Raw genomic sequence first — 17614 nt, 5'->3', positions numbered from 1 at the left:
AGACCGTACGATAGATGCCCTTTCCAACAGAGGGTTCAAACCCCTCATTGGTCGCAAAGGTCTCAGCAACGACAGGGACGCCCTCTGTTTCAGCGAAGAAACACAAGGGAGCGAGGGTCAAGCAGACCTCAACAGTCCACTCCAAAAGCACCCACTAAGCAATGAAGTCTCGCTTCCCTCGACACTGTACACCACTCCGGTGGGGGGAAGTATTATTCCTCATCTTCACGAGTGGCACTCTATCACAAGAGACAAATGGGTGCTCAATATTGTCGAACATGGCTATTCTCTTCTTTTCAAACAGCCTCCACCACACTTGCCACCAACCAAACACAATCCGTCTCATCTCGCCCTCCTAAGAAAGAATGCCATAGAAAGGGTTCCACCTGCCCACAGAGGAAAGGGGGTCTACTCCCGTTACTTTCTAGTAGCAAAGAAGGGTCAAGAGGGCGTTTTCAGGCCAATCCTGGATCTAAGACTGCTGAACAAATACATAAGAAAGCAGAAGTTCAGAATGCTAGCGCTTCACCAAATTTTCCCTCAACTGCATCAGGGAGACTGGATGTGCTCCATCGACCTGCAGGATGCGTATTTCCACATCCCAATAGCTCCAAAGCATCAAATTCCTGCGCTTTCGAGTAGCGTTACAGCATTACCAGTTCAGGGTTCTACCCTTTGGCCTGAAATCTGCTCCAAGAGTTTTCTCGAAATGTATGGCAGTGGTGGCGGCACATCTACGAAGACAAAGGATATACATATATCCATACCTAGACGACTGGCTACTAAAGGCTTCTTCTCCGGAGCAGGCGAGAAGCCATCGGGACATTGTACTAGGAGTTTGTGAACCTCTAGGTCTTCAGGTCAATTACCAGAAGTCAACCTTGACTCCAACGCAGAGTCTTCACTACCTAGGAGCTATCATAAACACAGAACTACAAAAAGTGTATCCTTCGGAGGAACGACTGTCCTCAATAAACAAGAAGTGCCAGGACCTGTTGAGAGCCAGCGCACCTACGGCACATCAGGTGACATCACTACTGGGCTCCATGGCATCGTGCATCTTTATTGTCCCAAATGCCAGACGCCACATGAGACCCCTCCAAGAGACATTGGAGGCCAATTGGAGCCAAAGAACAGGTCGCTGGGAAGACACAATGCGGCTACCGGAGGTAGCACTTCAGTCATTGAGATGGTGGATGCACAGACCTCACCTGTCAGTGGGCGCTCCGTTTCACCAGGTACTTCCATCCGACACTCTGGTAACGGATGCGTCTCTTCAGGGATGGGGGGCTCATCTGGGTCCTTTTCAAGCGCAGGGTCTGTGGTCAGACAAGGAGAAGCAGTACCACATCAATCTGCTAGAACTCAGAGCGGTCCATCTGGCTCTCAAGTCTTTCACACCGCTAATTCAGGGGAAAACTCTATTGATACAGACGGACAATACAACCACAATGTCTTACTTGAACAAACAAGGGGGAACGAGATCCCTACCCCTTTCACGAGAGTCCCAAGCGATATGGCATTGGCTCCTGGCCAGAGGAATGTCAATCACAGCAGTTCACCTGCCAGGTCAGCAGAACGTAGAAGCAGACTTTCTAAGCAGACACCTGGAGGACGTTCACGATTGGGTCCTGCACGACGAAGTCGCAGAATACATCTTCGCGCAATGGGGTCGGCCTCAACTGGACCTCTTCGCGGATGATGTAAACAGGAAATGCCCAGACTTCGCATCCAGGTTCTACCGTCCGGGATCTCGAGGGAATGCACTGTTGATCGACTGGTCAGGGACATTTCTTTACGCTTTTCCGCCGATTCCCCTCATTCCGGCAGTGATCAGCAAACTTTACGGATCCAGGACCAGAATGATTCTTATTGCGCCACTATGGCCTCGACAATTCTGGTACACGGATCTCCTCAACCTGTCGGAAAAACCTCACAGGAGGCTGCCGTGCAGACCGGATCTTCTGAGCAGAATGGAGGGCAGGATTCTGCATCCCAACCTACCCTCTCTGAGCTTAACAGCATGGCTCCTGAATTCCTGCAGTATGGGCACCTAGGACTCTCGCAGGAGTGCATGAACATCTTGAAAGAGTCAAACGGACTTCCACACGGCGTTCCTACGCTTTTAAGTGGAAGAGATTCTACATATGGTGCTGTCAGCAAGGCCATAATCCCATACGGGCGCAGGAGGACGTCATACTGTCCTATTTGCTTCACCTAGCGAAATCCGGTCTGCAGGTATCATCTATTAAGGTACATTTGTCTGCTATTACTGCCTATCGCAAGTCACCTTCTCAGGAATCCTTCTTTACGAAACCTGTAGTCAAGGATTTCTTAGAAGGTTTGAAGAAAGTTTTTCCGCCAATTCGGAGGCCTTCTCCTCCGTGGGAACTGAACATAGTCCTAGCAAAACTTATGGGCCCTCCTTTCGAGCCTATCCATAAGGCCTCCTTACAACACCTTACGTGGAAAACGGCTTTTCTGGTGGCCATTACTTCAGCGAGGAGAGTCAGTGAGATCCAGGCCTTGTCTGCAAAAGAACCGTACACGGTTTTTCATGACAATAGAGTAGTTCTACGAACTCACCCATCTTTCCTTCCGAAGGTGGTGTCAGAATTCCATATTAATCAGACCATAACTTTACCGACGTTCTTTCCTAATCCGGAAACTCCGGCTGAGAAAGCATTGCACTCATTAGACTTGAAAAGAGTGCTGAAATTTTATCTGGACAAGACAAAATCGATTAGACACTCTAACCGCTTCTTTGTGAACTATGGTCATTTAAGGACAGGAGAAGCAGCATCTAAGCGAACAATATCAAGATGGATAGTTTCTTGTATTGTTAATACTTACCAGCTAGCTAATAGACAATTGCTAGCGCGGCCTAGAGCGCATTCCACAAGGGGAAAAGCGGCTACTGCTGCTCTCCTTAACAATGTTCCTATATCTGAGATTTGTAAGGCTGCTACATGGAAGTCTGTCCATACTTTTACAAGACATTATTGTTTAGACTCAGATGCAAGAGCGGATGCCCAAGTGGGGCAGGCCTCTCTAAGGAATTTATTTGCGTAAGACATGTCTATTCCTGCACTTCTATCGGACAGTCCGCTGGGTTTAGGGATGGGCTTGCTAATCTATTCAATGTTTGACTATTGATGAGGATCCCCTGGAAGAGAAGGATAAGTTACTTACCTGTAAATCCTAGTTCTCTTCCAGGGGTATCCTCATCAAAGTCATAAACAACCCACCCTCCTCCCCGGACGCACGTCTACTGGAAGTGCAGGACAGACAGTATTTTGATTCAATTATACAAATTGTCACCGTAAAAAGAACTGACCTAACTGTGAACCAACTGTCACCTTTCCTTCACCCCTGAGGCATGGTGGGATACTGGAGGTGCTCAGGGTCTTAAAGGCACAGTGCCAAAGTTTTTATGGTTCTCCTGTGTTAACCTACATGCAGCCTATTGGCTAAGAATGCTTCATTGTTTTTCAATGCAGTTTTCTCTATTTTTTCACTAGAGTTTGCTACTGCTTACTTCCCCAAGCCTAGTTTTAGGAGCTTGGGTACTTATTTAGGCTCTATTGTAGTATTTAATAAAAAATAAAAAAATAAAAAAAACTTCATAGAAATAAAGCATTTTAGCCTGTTTTTAACATGATAGCCTGCATGACTGTTTGTTACACATGTATAATGTGTATATATTTTATATATGCTCCGGGGTCCCCGCACAAGGGCAGGAATATTCAATGTTTATGACTTTGATGAGGATACCCCTGGAAGAGAACTAGGATTTACAGGTAAGTAACTTATCCTTCTCTTCCAGGGGTATCCTCATCAAAGTCATAAACAACCCAACCTCCTCCCCGGACGCACGTCTCCTAGAAGTGCAGGACAGACTAACATTTGAATCGGCTATACAGATTGTCACCGTAAAAAAGTACTGACCTAACTGTGAACCAACTGTCACCTCTCCTTCACCCCTGAGGCATGGTGGGATACTGGAGGTGCTCAGGGTCTTAAAGGCACGGTGCCAAAGTTTTTATGGTTCTCCTGTGTTAACCTGCATGCAGCCTATTGGCTAAGAATGCTCCATTGTTTTTCAATGTAGTTTTTTTTCTCTTTTTCTCTGATTACTACTGCTTATTTCCCTAGGCCCAGTTTTGGGGCTTTGGTTGATATATATTTTTTCTCTTATTGTAATTTTGTAAAGAATTTAAAAAAAAAAAAAAAAAACTCCATAGAAATAAAGCATTTTAGCCTGTTTATGATTATAGCCTGCATTGCTGTTTTACACATGTATATATGAGTTTAGTATGAAAGTGTGTCTACTAAAAATGCTATATATATTTTTCGTGCATATTTCATACTTTATATGTGTGTATTTTACATATGCTACGGGGTCCCCGCACAAAGGCGGGAATATTCAATGTTTATGACTTTGATGAGGATACCCCTGGAAGAAAACTAGGATTTACAGGTAAGTAACTTATCCATGTGTGCACCAGGTAGTCTGACCAGGGTTCAAGGAGAAGAGCTCAGCATACTGCTGCAACGCTTGCTTACAGTCAGCATGCTGTTGGCCAGTGAGGGTGTCTGAAAGGACCACTCCCTCAACTGAGCCATCTTTTGGGTTGCTGGAGAGGAGATCATGAAGTGGTTCACTCTCTGCTTCCTGTCCCTCATCAGTGACCATAAGCATGACCATCTTAGCTCTGTCGTGAAAGGGTTTCAGGCATTTTACATGGATACTTTTGGAGCTCCTGCAAGAGCCAAAGTTCACCAGATAGGTGACTTCCCTCTTTTCTTTCTAGGATAGGGTAGGGTCTCCTCCGCCTGTCTTGGAGGGTTTAAGAGCCACAGGCTCCAAAACCCATACCTTCTGTCCTGGTTGGAGCTCCACCACTGCAGCTTTTTGGTCATACCAGAGCGTCTAGAGTTCTTGGCTGGCCTCAAGATTTTTTGAAGCTTTTTCCAAGTACTCAGCCATCCTGGAATGAAGGCTAAGCACATAATCCACAATATCTTGCTCAGGCTCTCTGAGAGGTCTCTCCCACCCTCTCTTCACGAGACGAAGAGGTCCTCTTGCAGGATGTCCAAACGGAAGCTCAAAGGGGAAAAACCCTACTCCCTTCTGTGGCACTTGTCTATAAGCAAAAAGCAGACATGGAAGTAAGACATCCACATCTCCTGAGTTTTTCAGGGAGTCCACCAATCATGCTTTCAATGACTTGTTGAATCTCTCAACAAGGCCATTAGTTTGTAGGTGATAAGGTCACACCACACACAGCCCAAATGTGTTTTAGGTAGACATACATAAAGCTGACATCTCTGTCTGACACCACCTCCTTTGGAAAGCCCACTCTGATGAATACATCAATGAGAGCCCTGGCTACTGCAGGTGCAGTAATACTCTTCCAAGAAATTGCTTCAGGGTACCGGGTTGCATGATCCACTACAACCAGTATACATCTGTTCCCCCATGCTGTTGGGAGGGCCAAGGGGACCAACAATGTCAACCCTATGCTTTCAAAGGGAACCCCAAACACTGGTAGTAGAATTAAGGGGGCCTTTGGGTGGCCACTTGTCTTGCCAATGGCTTGACAGTTGGCACAGGAGCTACAAAACCTCTTCACCTTTTGGGACATACCTGGCCAGTAGAAGTCGTTTACCAACTTGTAGGAAGCTTGCCTGGTGTGTAGTCGACACCTATGGTGTTGTCACCCTATACCAGTTCCAGTTATCCCATATTAGTGAAGTTTGGACAGTGTCTAGGATGCCAGGGCTCCCAGAAGTAGCTGTGGATGAGCAGCCAAGACTTACCTGTGAGACATGCAAAGCTTATGCAATACCACTATAGTCACACAGCACCTTGTTACAAAAATAAAGGTACTTTATTATGGTAACACAAATACTAGAACACTAATAGGCAGTCCCCCAACTGGAGGTAAGTAAACACACTATTATATACACATTATCAACAAAGAGCATAGAAAGCAGCAAGCATTGGCAAAAGTAATAGGAAATAGTGAGGGCCATCGGGGAGGGCCAGACCATATGCTAAATAAGTGAAATGCGAAATACAGTCCCCCACCCGAGGATGTGGAATCATTAGAGGGAAGCTGGAGAACTAGGAATCCCAAGAGGTGAGTACCAGCGTGACCCCCAGCGACCAGCAGAGCGAAGTACCTGGTTTTCCCCCAAAACAACAGGAGGACTTAGGAAAAGGATTGTGCAAGACCCAGACCAGACTGGAAAAACCCAAAGGTGGATTCCCACAGAAGAGGACCTGCAAAAATGGGACCAAGTCCAGTTCATGATGAAGTGTATGGTCCTGGAAGGAGCCATTACCCCCCCATCTGTGGATGCAGGACCCAGTCGACGGGGGATGGAGAAGACCAGCTGTGCAGCGCTGAAGATAAATAGGAGTTCCTGAAGTGATGCAGATGGTGTCCCACGTCGGTTGTAGGGTTCCAGTGTGTCAGTGGTGCTGAAGACCATCAACAAGCTTTGGCAAATGCAAAAGAAAAAAAAAGGACTAGTTGCAAGGCTGAAGAGGACCAGCAAGGTCCAGGGGACTCGACCCACCAGTGGAAGTTTTGGTCGCCCTTGTTTTGACCCATTGGTCTGCCTTCTTCCCCGAATCTCGAGGAGAAAGTGGACCTAGGACTACTAAGTACTGATGTAGCTTTTCTTGCACACAATTAATCAACAGATGCTCTTTCATTACTGAATTGTAAAGACCTTCATAATCGTGCACATTGTTGTCATTTAACCAGCCACATAGTGTCTTCGCTGAGAACACCACAAAATCTACCCAGGGCTGACATTGTTTTTTTTTCTTTTTTTTTTTCTCTCCCTGAATTAAATTCTGTACACCTCAGGAGTCAGCCCAAAGCCCTCAATCAGAATATCCTTATTGAGCTCATAGGACCTTGCATCTGCTTCATTCAGTGTCAGGAGGCTATCCCTGCACTTTCCTAAGAACAGTTCCCACAGCGGGAGAGCCCCAGTGCTGTTTGTGAAGTTTTCTGGCAAACACAATCTGTTAACCATTTGGTGAGATCATCATCATCATCTTCCTGATATTTGGGGAAAACCCCTTCGGGGATTTTAGGGTCAAAGTGCTACTCTATTGATCTGGAGGAAGCGGAGTCCTCACTAGCACTGCCTTGATCTACAGGGTCAGTGGTCTCATCTGCAGGATGAGCCTGCTCATACTCTGCCAGTAGCTCCTGGAGCTTTGCACTGGTAGGGTTTGAGCTTGTTTTTATTTTGTACCCTTTATAGAGGATCCTTAACTGTCTGTGAGACAACTTAAGGCAAGGGGTTGAGGTCGAGCTCCACATCCCTGCATTTTGAGGTACTCATTATTTTACCAAAGTGGGGACCTTCTTTAAGCTAGGGGAAAAAAATCCTAATGCAGCTTTTTGCAGTCCTAACTAAAGTACGTTTTTAAAACTTATACTGTTAAACTACAGGGACCTAACCAGGGCCCTAACAGTACTTTTAAGAATTTGGAAAAGTACTCAATTCAAAAAATGCAATCAGACTAAAGGCAATTTTTGGATTTACTTGTGTGGTCACCTGTTAACCAAGTGGTATCGGCAAATGCAAAGTCGCAGACACCACCACTGTTCCCACAATGTAGAAAGCTGACTCGCTATATAATGCATTCAACTGAAGTACTGTGCAGAGAGTCAAGTGGATCCCCAGTTGGTATTGCAGAGGCAAAAGTACCTGGGACTAATGCTCTATTTTGTGGTAGTGTGGGGGAGCAGTTAGGTTAGTCAGAGGGTAGTGTTAAGCTTTTGATGTACTCACAGAGGCAATAAATGAGACACACACAAAGAATAAATCTGAGAACTACTTAGAAAAATAATTCTTTTAATATGTATCAAACCCAAGAGTGTTGTAATCCGGTAAGTAGACTTCTAAACATAAAACTTTGCAGTTTCAGATATCACCACTGCAATTTTCAGAGTTCTCTCAATGTTATCCTATTGAGGAAAAACAATGTTCAGCAAGCACAGGGTTAACAATGACTTATGAAGCCAATCTCGGAGCAAAGGTAAGTTCTGAGCACTGATCAGAACCACACCAACAGGTCACACCGGGCAGCACTGGGTGGCTGGGTCCAGAGGTGCAGTAAGGTAGCCAATGGTTTTTTTATGGGAGTTGGAGCTTGTGACACTGGGTCCAGAGGTGCAGTAAGGTAGCCAATGGTTTTTTATGGGAGTTGGAGCTTGTGACACTGGGTCCAGAGGTGCAGTAAGGTAGCCAATGGTTTTTTATGGGAGTTGGAGCTTGTGACACTGGGTCCAGAGGTGCAGTAAGGTAGCCAATGGTTTTTTATGGGAGTTGGAGCTTGTGACACTGGGTCCAGAGGTGCAGTAAGGTAGCCAATGGTTTTTTATGGGAGTTGGAGCTTGTGACAAACAGGCTGCAGGCTCTGGCTAGGACTAACAAGCAGGTGAGTAGTAAACTCTTGGGGATGTGGGTGCACCTTTGGTCCTCTTCTCCTTTGCCCAGGGGTGATGGATGTAGGGGTGCTTCGGATTTTCTCGTCCGGTAGCACTCGCGGTCAGAAGGTCTGGCTTGTTGAGGTTGCAGGTGTTGTAGAGGCAGAGGTGGAACCAGGGTGGACTTGAGCTCTTAGGACCCGGTGGGCGTCATTGGCACCGGTGATGCACCTCAGCTGGGGTCCGGAATTGCTGTAGGTGTGGATTATCTTTCTCCACAAGCCTTTGGGCAAGGGGGGGGCCTGCGTGGAGACACTGCAGGCATCTAGAGAGAGTCCAAGATGGGTGAGACCACACTGAACTCTCTCTCTGGGCAGCTGATGACTGGTGTCGGCCAATCGGGCTGTGGATGTTGGGTACAGTGGTAACTTCTGGTGTCTGGTTTCTGCAGTTACAGCAGCAGCAGAGTCCTCTCTTTAGAGATTCTTGTTGCAGGGCAAATCAGCTGCCCACAGGAGACTTGAGTCTTAATTGAAGGCTGGAGAGTCGGCTTCTTGGCAGGATCCTTTGAGGTCAGCAGGCAGGCTGGAGGGGCTGGTTCCAGGTCAGCTGCTTCTTCTTTTCCTCGTCTGCAAGTGCTACTCATCTTTGTCAGGGTCTTCTTAGGTTGTCGAAATCTGACTTCTAGGATTCAGGGGTGCCACCGAAATGCTAAATTTAGGGGTGTTACAGGGAGTGCCAGGCTGAAGCCAATAGACTGACCCCCTTGAGGGTTACTACACCCTTCTTATGACCACTTTCGCTGGAAAGTGGGCATATCCCTAGTGGCCTAATTCCTTCCAAGCAAGATGACGGAAATTGAAAAGTAGTGTCCCCTTCAACTCTTCCACCTTAGGGGTGGGACTGGCATGAAGCGGGCACTCCTCCTAATTTAACTAATTTTCCAGCCTGTTCTGCCGCCAAAAGTGGGGTTAGGACGAGGGGGAGGGGTGTTGGTCATCTCTGCCATCTGTAGAGACCTGGGCCACATTAGAAAGGTGGCAAGGTCTTTGAAGCTCCCTGCCCTGCTATGTCCAGCTTGCCTGGGAGAGGCGGTCACATCTTTGTCCAGCGCAGGCTTTTTTTCTCAGGCCCTCAGGAGTGCTGGAGTGCTGGCTCTCTCTCTTTTTGGGGGGGGGGGGGTTAGAAAGGTAAATGTGGTGGTTGAACTGGTCAGAACCAGTCAGTCAGCACACTAGTACACTAGTAACTGGTAGGTTTTCAGGGGGCACTTTTAAGGTGCCCTCTATGTGCATTTTTTAATAAATGCATCACTGGGGTCAGTGAGGGTTTATTATTCTGAGATCTTTGATACCAAACATCCTAGGATTCAGAGAAGCCGTCATGTAGCTAGGGAACTCGCAATGACCAGTGTCCAGCACATGCATTTAACATGGCTTCCCTGTGCACTTACTATGACTCAGAATCGACAGATATGCCCCTGCTATATGTCTGCTCTGTCGAGAAAATGTCTGTACCAGATAAGGCGTTATGGAAGGTAATTAACTTGTCCATTATTTATTCATTATGCTACCGATTTGGTTCCAACTTTCAGAAAAGAAAGATTTCTCACCTAAATGGGCTCAGTACACATTCATGCTCTTCAGTATGCAGAAAACATCGTATTACTGGACTGCTCACCAATTTGCCTACAAACAGCCTTGACAAGCCCCCACTTTTGCTGAAAATGTTCTTATGCAGAACTTGGGGGTGGGGTAATGGGGGACAAGATAATACAGTTAGATAAAATCAAAGGAAACATGCATGTATATTTGGGGGAGAAACAAGTGATCAGTGCAAAGCATACTGGTATTTAGGTTTACATAATGAGAAACTAAAACACACAAATGTTGGGAGGAATACTTGCAATATGCCTAACCGCTCACAATCGCTCGGGGTAGCATTCAAATGCATCATTCCTTTTCACACCATGCCACCTCAGTGAGGACACAACTATATGCAAATCAGTCCTGATCCTGCTCTAGTAGGAACACTCCAACCCAAACTGCCATGCCATGTCCTCCCTGAACCGGAAAACAAGTAACTCAAGCTCAGTTTCGCCCTGATTGAGGCTCTGCAGTCGCGTGTAGCTTGGTTTCAGTGGTACAGTGAGCATGGGACCAAAGTCTTGGCATACCCTTGCCACTTCGAGGAGTACATAAAACACTAAAAAGGTGATGGATGGAAGGAATGCTTGCAATTTTTCTAATCACTGGCAGTCGCTCACAGTAGCTTTCCAACCCATTGTTCTTTTGTCCACAATGCCACCCCTGTTTGGAACCAGCCATATTCAAATCGGCATTGACCCTGCTCCAATTGAAACAGCCCAGTCTGAACTCTTGTGCCCTTGTGGTCTTCCCTGAACCAGAGCACAAGCAACCCTAGACTGGTTCCTCCTACCATCCATTGTGTGTTTTATGCACTGCCTTAAATGGCAGGAGTTGGCCCAAACGTTGGTCCGTTGCTCACTGTGCTACTCTATCCAAGCTACACCCAACTGAAGAACCCTGATCAGGGCTTAACCATGGCATTGTGGGCAACAGGATGATTGGTTGGAATGCTGTCCCACCAACTGTCAGTTGTTAGACTTATTGCAGGTATTTCTCCCATCACCTTTTGTGGGACGAACAACTAAGCCATAAAGTCCAATTAGAAGCCCTGTCAGATTAAGCAAAATATATCCAACTGTTTGCAGAAATTGTCAGAATCTACATAGTCCAACTGTCTCTGTGATTTTAGATCTTTTCAGAGTGAAATTTATTCCTGCACTCACATAAGGTTCTCCAGCGTATGGGGCCAAACTTAACTCAGAATTGGATAAGATCTTCTGTTCTGCAATTTGTGTAGTCATTTGTCTTTCCTGGAGCAAACTCACCACTCATTTAAGACTAGAATTTAGTATGATGAATCTTTGCTCAGCAGGTAGGATTGTTTCTGAAATATTGTTACACTCTGAAGATCTCAAACCGAGACCACAAAGAATCTTGGTTGGAAGAAATTAAGCGGCCATATCAATTCACACACTTTGAATGGGATCTCTCTTCTGCGTAGGATACTCCCACCATGGAATCTGATGGTAGAATTGCAAAGTGAAATTCGACCAGGTGCCTTGAATTTAGCAAGAAAAGCTTCAACAGGACATTGTACTTAAAAAAAAAAAAAAAACAAGGAGTTTAGTAATTTGTCACCTAGGCCCTTACTCTTACTGACCTTTTCCTCACCAATATACCAGTGTCCAATGAAAGTGAGGTTGAAGCATACCAATAGAGTTACGTTTATAAAGTTGAGATTCCTTTTGGTCCCACTTGCATCACTGAAACCTGGTGAAAGCCTTATAATGACCCAGATTCGAAAATGTTGCTGAGGATGTGGCCATTATAACAAGTCACTGAAGCAAGTCATATGTGCATGTCCTCATGTACTTAATCTGCTCAGAAAAGGTTTACCCCTTTGTTTTCTTAGATTGAATGTCTGAAGAATTGAATCCGCTTTACTAGAGTGCCTGCAAGTTATCGGCAGCCAACTCATCTGCTGACTGAGCAAATATATGGATTTGCCAGTCAAGGAACAAGTTAATTGTGGTAATAGGCCTCAGTCAATGAATTGCTTGGAAAGAGCTTATTTTGGACCTACTTAAAATCAAAACAACTTATGTAAGCCTCATATATACTATGCAATGAATCGATTGTAAAGATTTTATTTTGGACTCCCTTCACATCAAATAGCTAGGCAAGTTTTTTTATGTATGTTATTATGGTCAATACTTTAATCCAATTAATAAAAGTGCACATTATTTCCTTCCCAGCAGGACTTTAGATTTTACTTTTTACAGTTTTCTTGCACAAGGGTTGTATGCTTTTTAAGTAGTTTTTATAAGCAGGTTTTTTAAAATTTTATAATGCCTAGTTGCTGTAAAAAGCACAGTTTTTTAATGAGTATGTTTCTGCTTTTTGATGTCTGAGCTGCAGAATCAGTTTTTTGAGCTCACATGAGCTTTTGTACTGGCAATTAAAGTGAAATTGCTAATTTAACATGTTGGGTGCCAAGAACTATGCCCAAGGCTTTGGACTTGCGTGGTTTTATCAAATTTTGTGTTGATTTCTATTAATACCTTTAGCTTTTAGTTCTCTGTAACGTTTTGTCCACTTATAGTATCCATCTCAGATATGTGTACTTTTTTCCAGCATCCTGGGGGTTCTAAAACACCCAGTGTTTGTGGATTCTCCTGAAGGGGCCCTAGAAATTAGCGAAAATACAGCTAAATTTGGTTTTGGGGAGGAAAATGGGGAAAAAAGTGCTGCAGAAGAAAACATATTTTTTCCTCCTGCAAATGGTATCAACGAAGGGTTTGCAGGGCTAAAATCATCATCATCTTCCCAACTTCCCAGAACAGGCAGACTTGAGTCAGAAAACTGGGACATAGCCCATTTTTCCTATTTTTTGTGTTTTCAACCTCCTTCCAGTTAGTGATAGAAATCGATGTCAAACCAATGGTGGATGCCAGAAAGCTATACATTTCTGAAAATGTAGACAAAATTCTGAATTCAGCAAGGGGTCAATTGAGTAGATCCTTCAAGATTTTCCTATAGAAAGTAGCAGTTGAAATTAAAATATTGAAATAGAGTTGAAAAAAAAAGCCATTTGTGTCTACATCTCCATGATCTGTAACTTATTCTAACTATGGCAAATTTTCGAAAGCAATGTACTGTTATGCCCACTGGACCCTTCTGATTAAATTAAGGAGGGAAGCAAAAGCCCTTGCCCAAGAGGCCACTCTTCCTCCATGGTGTCTAGTGGGTGGATCCCTGCTTTGAGATAGTTCTCCTTCAATGATCCCCAAGCAGGGATCCACTAGGGAAGGGTACCATTGGAAAGGGGAGATTCTCCCCCTTTCCAGTGATACCTATCCTGTCTGCCTGAGGCAGAGAAAGTGAAATGAGCCGACTGGCCACCGCTCTGCTAATCATTTCAGTGAAATCTAAAAATAGCCTCAGGAGCTGGGAAATTGCTTTCCCAGTACCCAGAAATCAGCAACAGCAGAGGGGTTTTATGGTCGTGTGCAGAGGACGAAACGCACATGGCCACTGGTGCTCATGACTGAACCGTATTGTCATGAGTACCGAAAGGGTTAATTGAAAACAAAGTTTACATACTTTAAAAAAATATATATATTTTTGCATAACATTCTCAAATTGAGTTCTGCTCACATACATGCTTAACCTTTAACTAGCTGCCGGTTTTGACAAAACATGCATCTTGAATCCAACTTGAGTATGCTGTTAGGTTGTTCCTTTTCAGTGATTTTTTGGTTCCCTAAGTGAAAATTGTTAAGATCTTGGTGTGCAAATGTGGTTTTATTGTAGGTCACAAGTGAAATTGCATAACGGAGTAAATAAGATAATTATAGAATTGTTCTCTCTTTCCACAGATGCTCAAAGAACAATATCTTGGCTACAGAAAAATAGTTTTAGGCGACGCCACTGATGTTTTTGAGGCTAGACGAGCAGAAGCTAAGAAGTGGCACAATGCACCACGTATTACAACTGGACCTACCCCTTTCAGCAGCATACCAAATGCAGCCGCTGTTGCAATGGCTGCAACTCTTACTCAGCAGCAACAGCCTGCTACAGGTCTGAATGCATTCAAGTTATAGCTTAATCCTTCAAAATATGTATGCAAGTTTGGGCCTAGTCATCTTTTGCGTTGACAGACAAATCAAACTAGATCGCAACTAAGTTATTAAAATGACTTGTAGAAAATCCAGGGTAGATTAGCAATAATTATAGACTGATCTTGCAAATTATCTTGTATTGGTAATATTTACTGTACTGCTGGAAACGGCCCTTGGAATGTGAGCCTTCATTATGAAAGTGCATCTCAGACTTTGCATAATATAGCATTTAAACAACCCTTTATGATTCTGCAGATCTTTTTTCTAAAATGTCAGATGAGTATGAACACTTCAAGAAGGAAACTAGTTTACAGATATTATCAGATGTTATAATAATGTGTCATGCAGTGCGTTTGCAGATCTCTGATACGTTTAATGGTATGGAAAAAACTGGGAGTTCTCACACTGTAGTGACTGTATGATGTTTACACATTTATGGCGAAATAACCTTTCAGTTTGACTGACTAGTCTGCAGTTATGTCTCTAATTGCTGCAGATAACGGATTGACTAAGGCAACTTTAATAGTTTTTTATTTCAAATGTAGGTTGACATCCACGTTTTTGTGCAAATCATAAACAAGGAATGTATAAAAATCGGTTGTATTAGAGTAGGCTCAGTTTGTTTTGTTTGTGCTATTTAAGGCTCCTTAAGTGTTGTATTCATGGTGTGAAGGAAAATAAACTCCTAGATTATGTATATAATCAAATAAAGGCCTGAAGTTGGTAAACTCCTGAATAATACCATGCATAATTCTCTATCTGATCAACATGGTATCTTAGCAGTGAAGGAGAATGATCTCGCTTCTCTTAGGCCGTAAAAGCCCTGTCTTATGAAACTACTCCTCTTCGTAGTGTGAAGTGATCTTATTTGTGCCAATTACTCTTGTATTAAACAAATGTTACACATCACAATGTTACTCTTGAGTTAGCATAGTGAAGAGAGACTGACATTTGTTATAAATGTTCTAATAAGGAGATATTTTGTTCTTCTAACAACCTCTCTTAATTAGACCTATTAAAAGTATTCAACAGTGTCAAAAATATTAAAGCATTTTTTATGCTCAGATGTCAAAATTAATTGATAAGGACCTGTGGTAACAAGGTGCCTGCCAAATATTTAGCATGAGACAATTATTATAACTCTTTTAGATAGTGTGTTTCTAGTCTGTTTGCAAACCACAATGCTCCCAAATCATATTGTTTTGGGAAAGTGAAAACTAGGAAAAATATTTTTCGTTCAGTTGAAAATTAATTTTCATATGTGATAATCTATTGAATCCAAGTTGAGTTTCGGACAGTACGCTCACTGTTTAGAAGAGGTTTATGTGTGGCACTCCTGTCTTCATTGCCAATGTGGCCTGTTTAGGCGAACACCTTTTACTTAGAAGCAGTTATTAAAATGTTGTTTTACTTGTTTTTACAGTGATTTACTCAACACATGTTAAAAGATGTTAATCTTAAACATTACAGCCAAAATGCTGACTTTTCTTAAAAAATGCTTTTATATTACATACCCACATTGGTAGACTACCCTGTTATTTTGGGTGCAGAATGTAGCATACGTACCTTTTTTGTTAAAGGTTTAAATTTATTTTAACACTAAGTCTTGTTTACACACCTCATTCAGCAGTGGTCACTAAAGGGCTTTGAATTCTCTTTGCAGAAGTATTAAATAAATTATATATTTTTTTAACTTAACCCTTCATAATAATTTTAATGCACTTATCACTGTTTTAAAGAGTAAAGAACTGTACTGTGAAAATGTAAAATCATGATTTCTTAAATTATTTCTAAAGATACAGATTTGTAGATATTTTATTTTTAACTTATGCTTAAACCAGTCAAATTTGGGATTTCTTAAATATGTTAGAAGGAACAACCCAAATGTATTTAATCCTTTTGGCTAATTGTTTTTGACAGTGGCACATTTTGATGTGAATCTGTGGGGGATCGGGGGTCTCATGAAAATAAGTAGCAGAATTCATTTTTTGTTACCATTTTGGGACAGAGTATTGTAATTTGCAAATCTCTTATAAAAAGCAGGTGCTTTGAATATGTTGCCTTACGGAATGGTGTAATTCAGTGGAGTTTATCAATCATAACCCAATTAATGCTTTGTGTGAATAAGTTTGAATTGTGAAGTTTCTGTATCTTGATTTGCTTAAACATGAACAATAAATTTATGAAATTAAAATATTGTCCTGTTTTTTTATCTATCTCCTGATAAATATTTGTACAAAATTGGTTGAAGTAGTTTGTAATATGACACCCTTCCCAGTTTGTCCTTCATTTTCAAGCACTTAATTTTTGCTTCAAATGTTAGTAACATGTTTCTTGAATGTGCAACTACTGCCTTTCGGTTATAGGGTTCTGACCAGGATTGTCCTTACCTAACCAGTGGGTATCGTTAGTTCTAGTTTATCAGTTCTGTCAATTGAGAGACAGTGAATTGGAGATGTTCTATGCAGTGGAACATATTTAGGGTGTAGAATATCGTCATCTTTGGTTCATGCATACACTTACCAGTGACAGATTCATTCGCAATAGTTGGCCTTGATTAAGTGGCATTTTGTTTTTGGTTTTCTTGGCATGTTTTCTAGTTATCTTGAAGTGCATCACAGACTCTTTTGGAGACATTTGGAGAAGAGTATTGTGTTGGGATTTACACAGCATTGATGACATTTGTTTGTGTAATGTCTGCTAGACTAAAAATGAAGGTTGTAAAATATTTCAACAGAGTAAGGCAAGTTATTTTATTTCCGTGTTTTTGTTTTACTTTTTTTTATATTAGGGCCACAACCATCTCTGGGAGGTAGTTTTGGAGCACCATTCGGCTCGGGTATTGGCACTGGCTTGCAATCGAGTGGCTTAGGTTCTTCGAGCCTTGGAGGTACTCTTTAACTTTTCCTCTATTCCTCTTGACTGTTACATATTTAACTGCTGTAAAATTAAGGTTGTTGGACTTGTCCTGCTTTTAAAGCAGATAATTGTTTATTTGAAAGGTTTTAATGTCAGATTTGAAATAGTTGAACAATCGTTGTACAATTATGTAATTTCTATTAGAAAATATTGATGGGTGACGTGAGCATGACAAGCATAGTTGGGTGCATGAGAGATCGTTTAGCATGTGTGTTGGTTAGATTAGTTCTTTCAGTAGGCACGTTTAAGCATGAGTTATGAAAATAGCAATAGCCACAGCTTAACTGACAGATTTGACCCCTCTTTTAATTAAAAAAAAAAAAAAAAACTGTGGTTCTTTGTGGTAGCTTAGAATCTAGTTTTTGCTTTTGTTTTTTTTTTTGTAGAAAAAGGACAAGCTGCAAATGTTCATTGCCTAGAAATAATAAATTGCTTTGTCCACTGGCCCAAACTGAATTTGTCTTAGATCAAAGGAAATTGTAGCTATCAGCAGATTAGATTGTTGGGATGTATCAAGGCAAAT

At 42.6% G+C, this 17614-nt stretch overlaps 1 protein-coding gene across 2 annotated transcripts in view; it reads left to right on the top strand.

Moving 5' to 3' along the window:
* Positions 1 to 17614, top strand: part of NUP58 (nucleoporin 58) — a 412103-nt gene that overhangs the window by 274515 nt on the left and 119974 nt on the right. For both annotated transcript variants that reach the window (XM_069202234.1, XM_069202233.1), the window contains exons 13-14: positions 13930 to 14131; positions 16964 to 17062. In XM_069202234.1, the coding sequence (XP_069058335.1) occupies positions 13930 to 14131; positions 16964 to 17062 (301 nt within the window). The remainder of the gene's footprint in view (positions 1 to 13929; positions 14132 to 16963; positions 17063 to 17614) is intronic.

This window comes from Pleurodeles waltl, chromosome 8 (assembly GCF_031143425.1).
Source record: "Pleurodeles waltl isolate 20211129_DDA chromosome 8, aPleWal1.hap1.20221129, whole genome shotgun sequence".
NCBI lineage: Eukaryota > Metazoa > Chordata > Amphibia > Caudata > Salamandridae > Pleurodeles > Pleurodeles waltl.
Note: the sequence above shows the minus strand (reverse complement) of the source record. Positions and strands in the feature narration are given on the sequence as shown.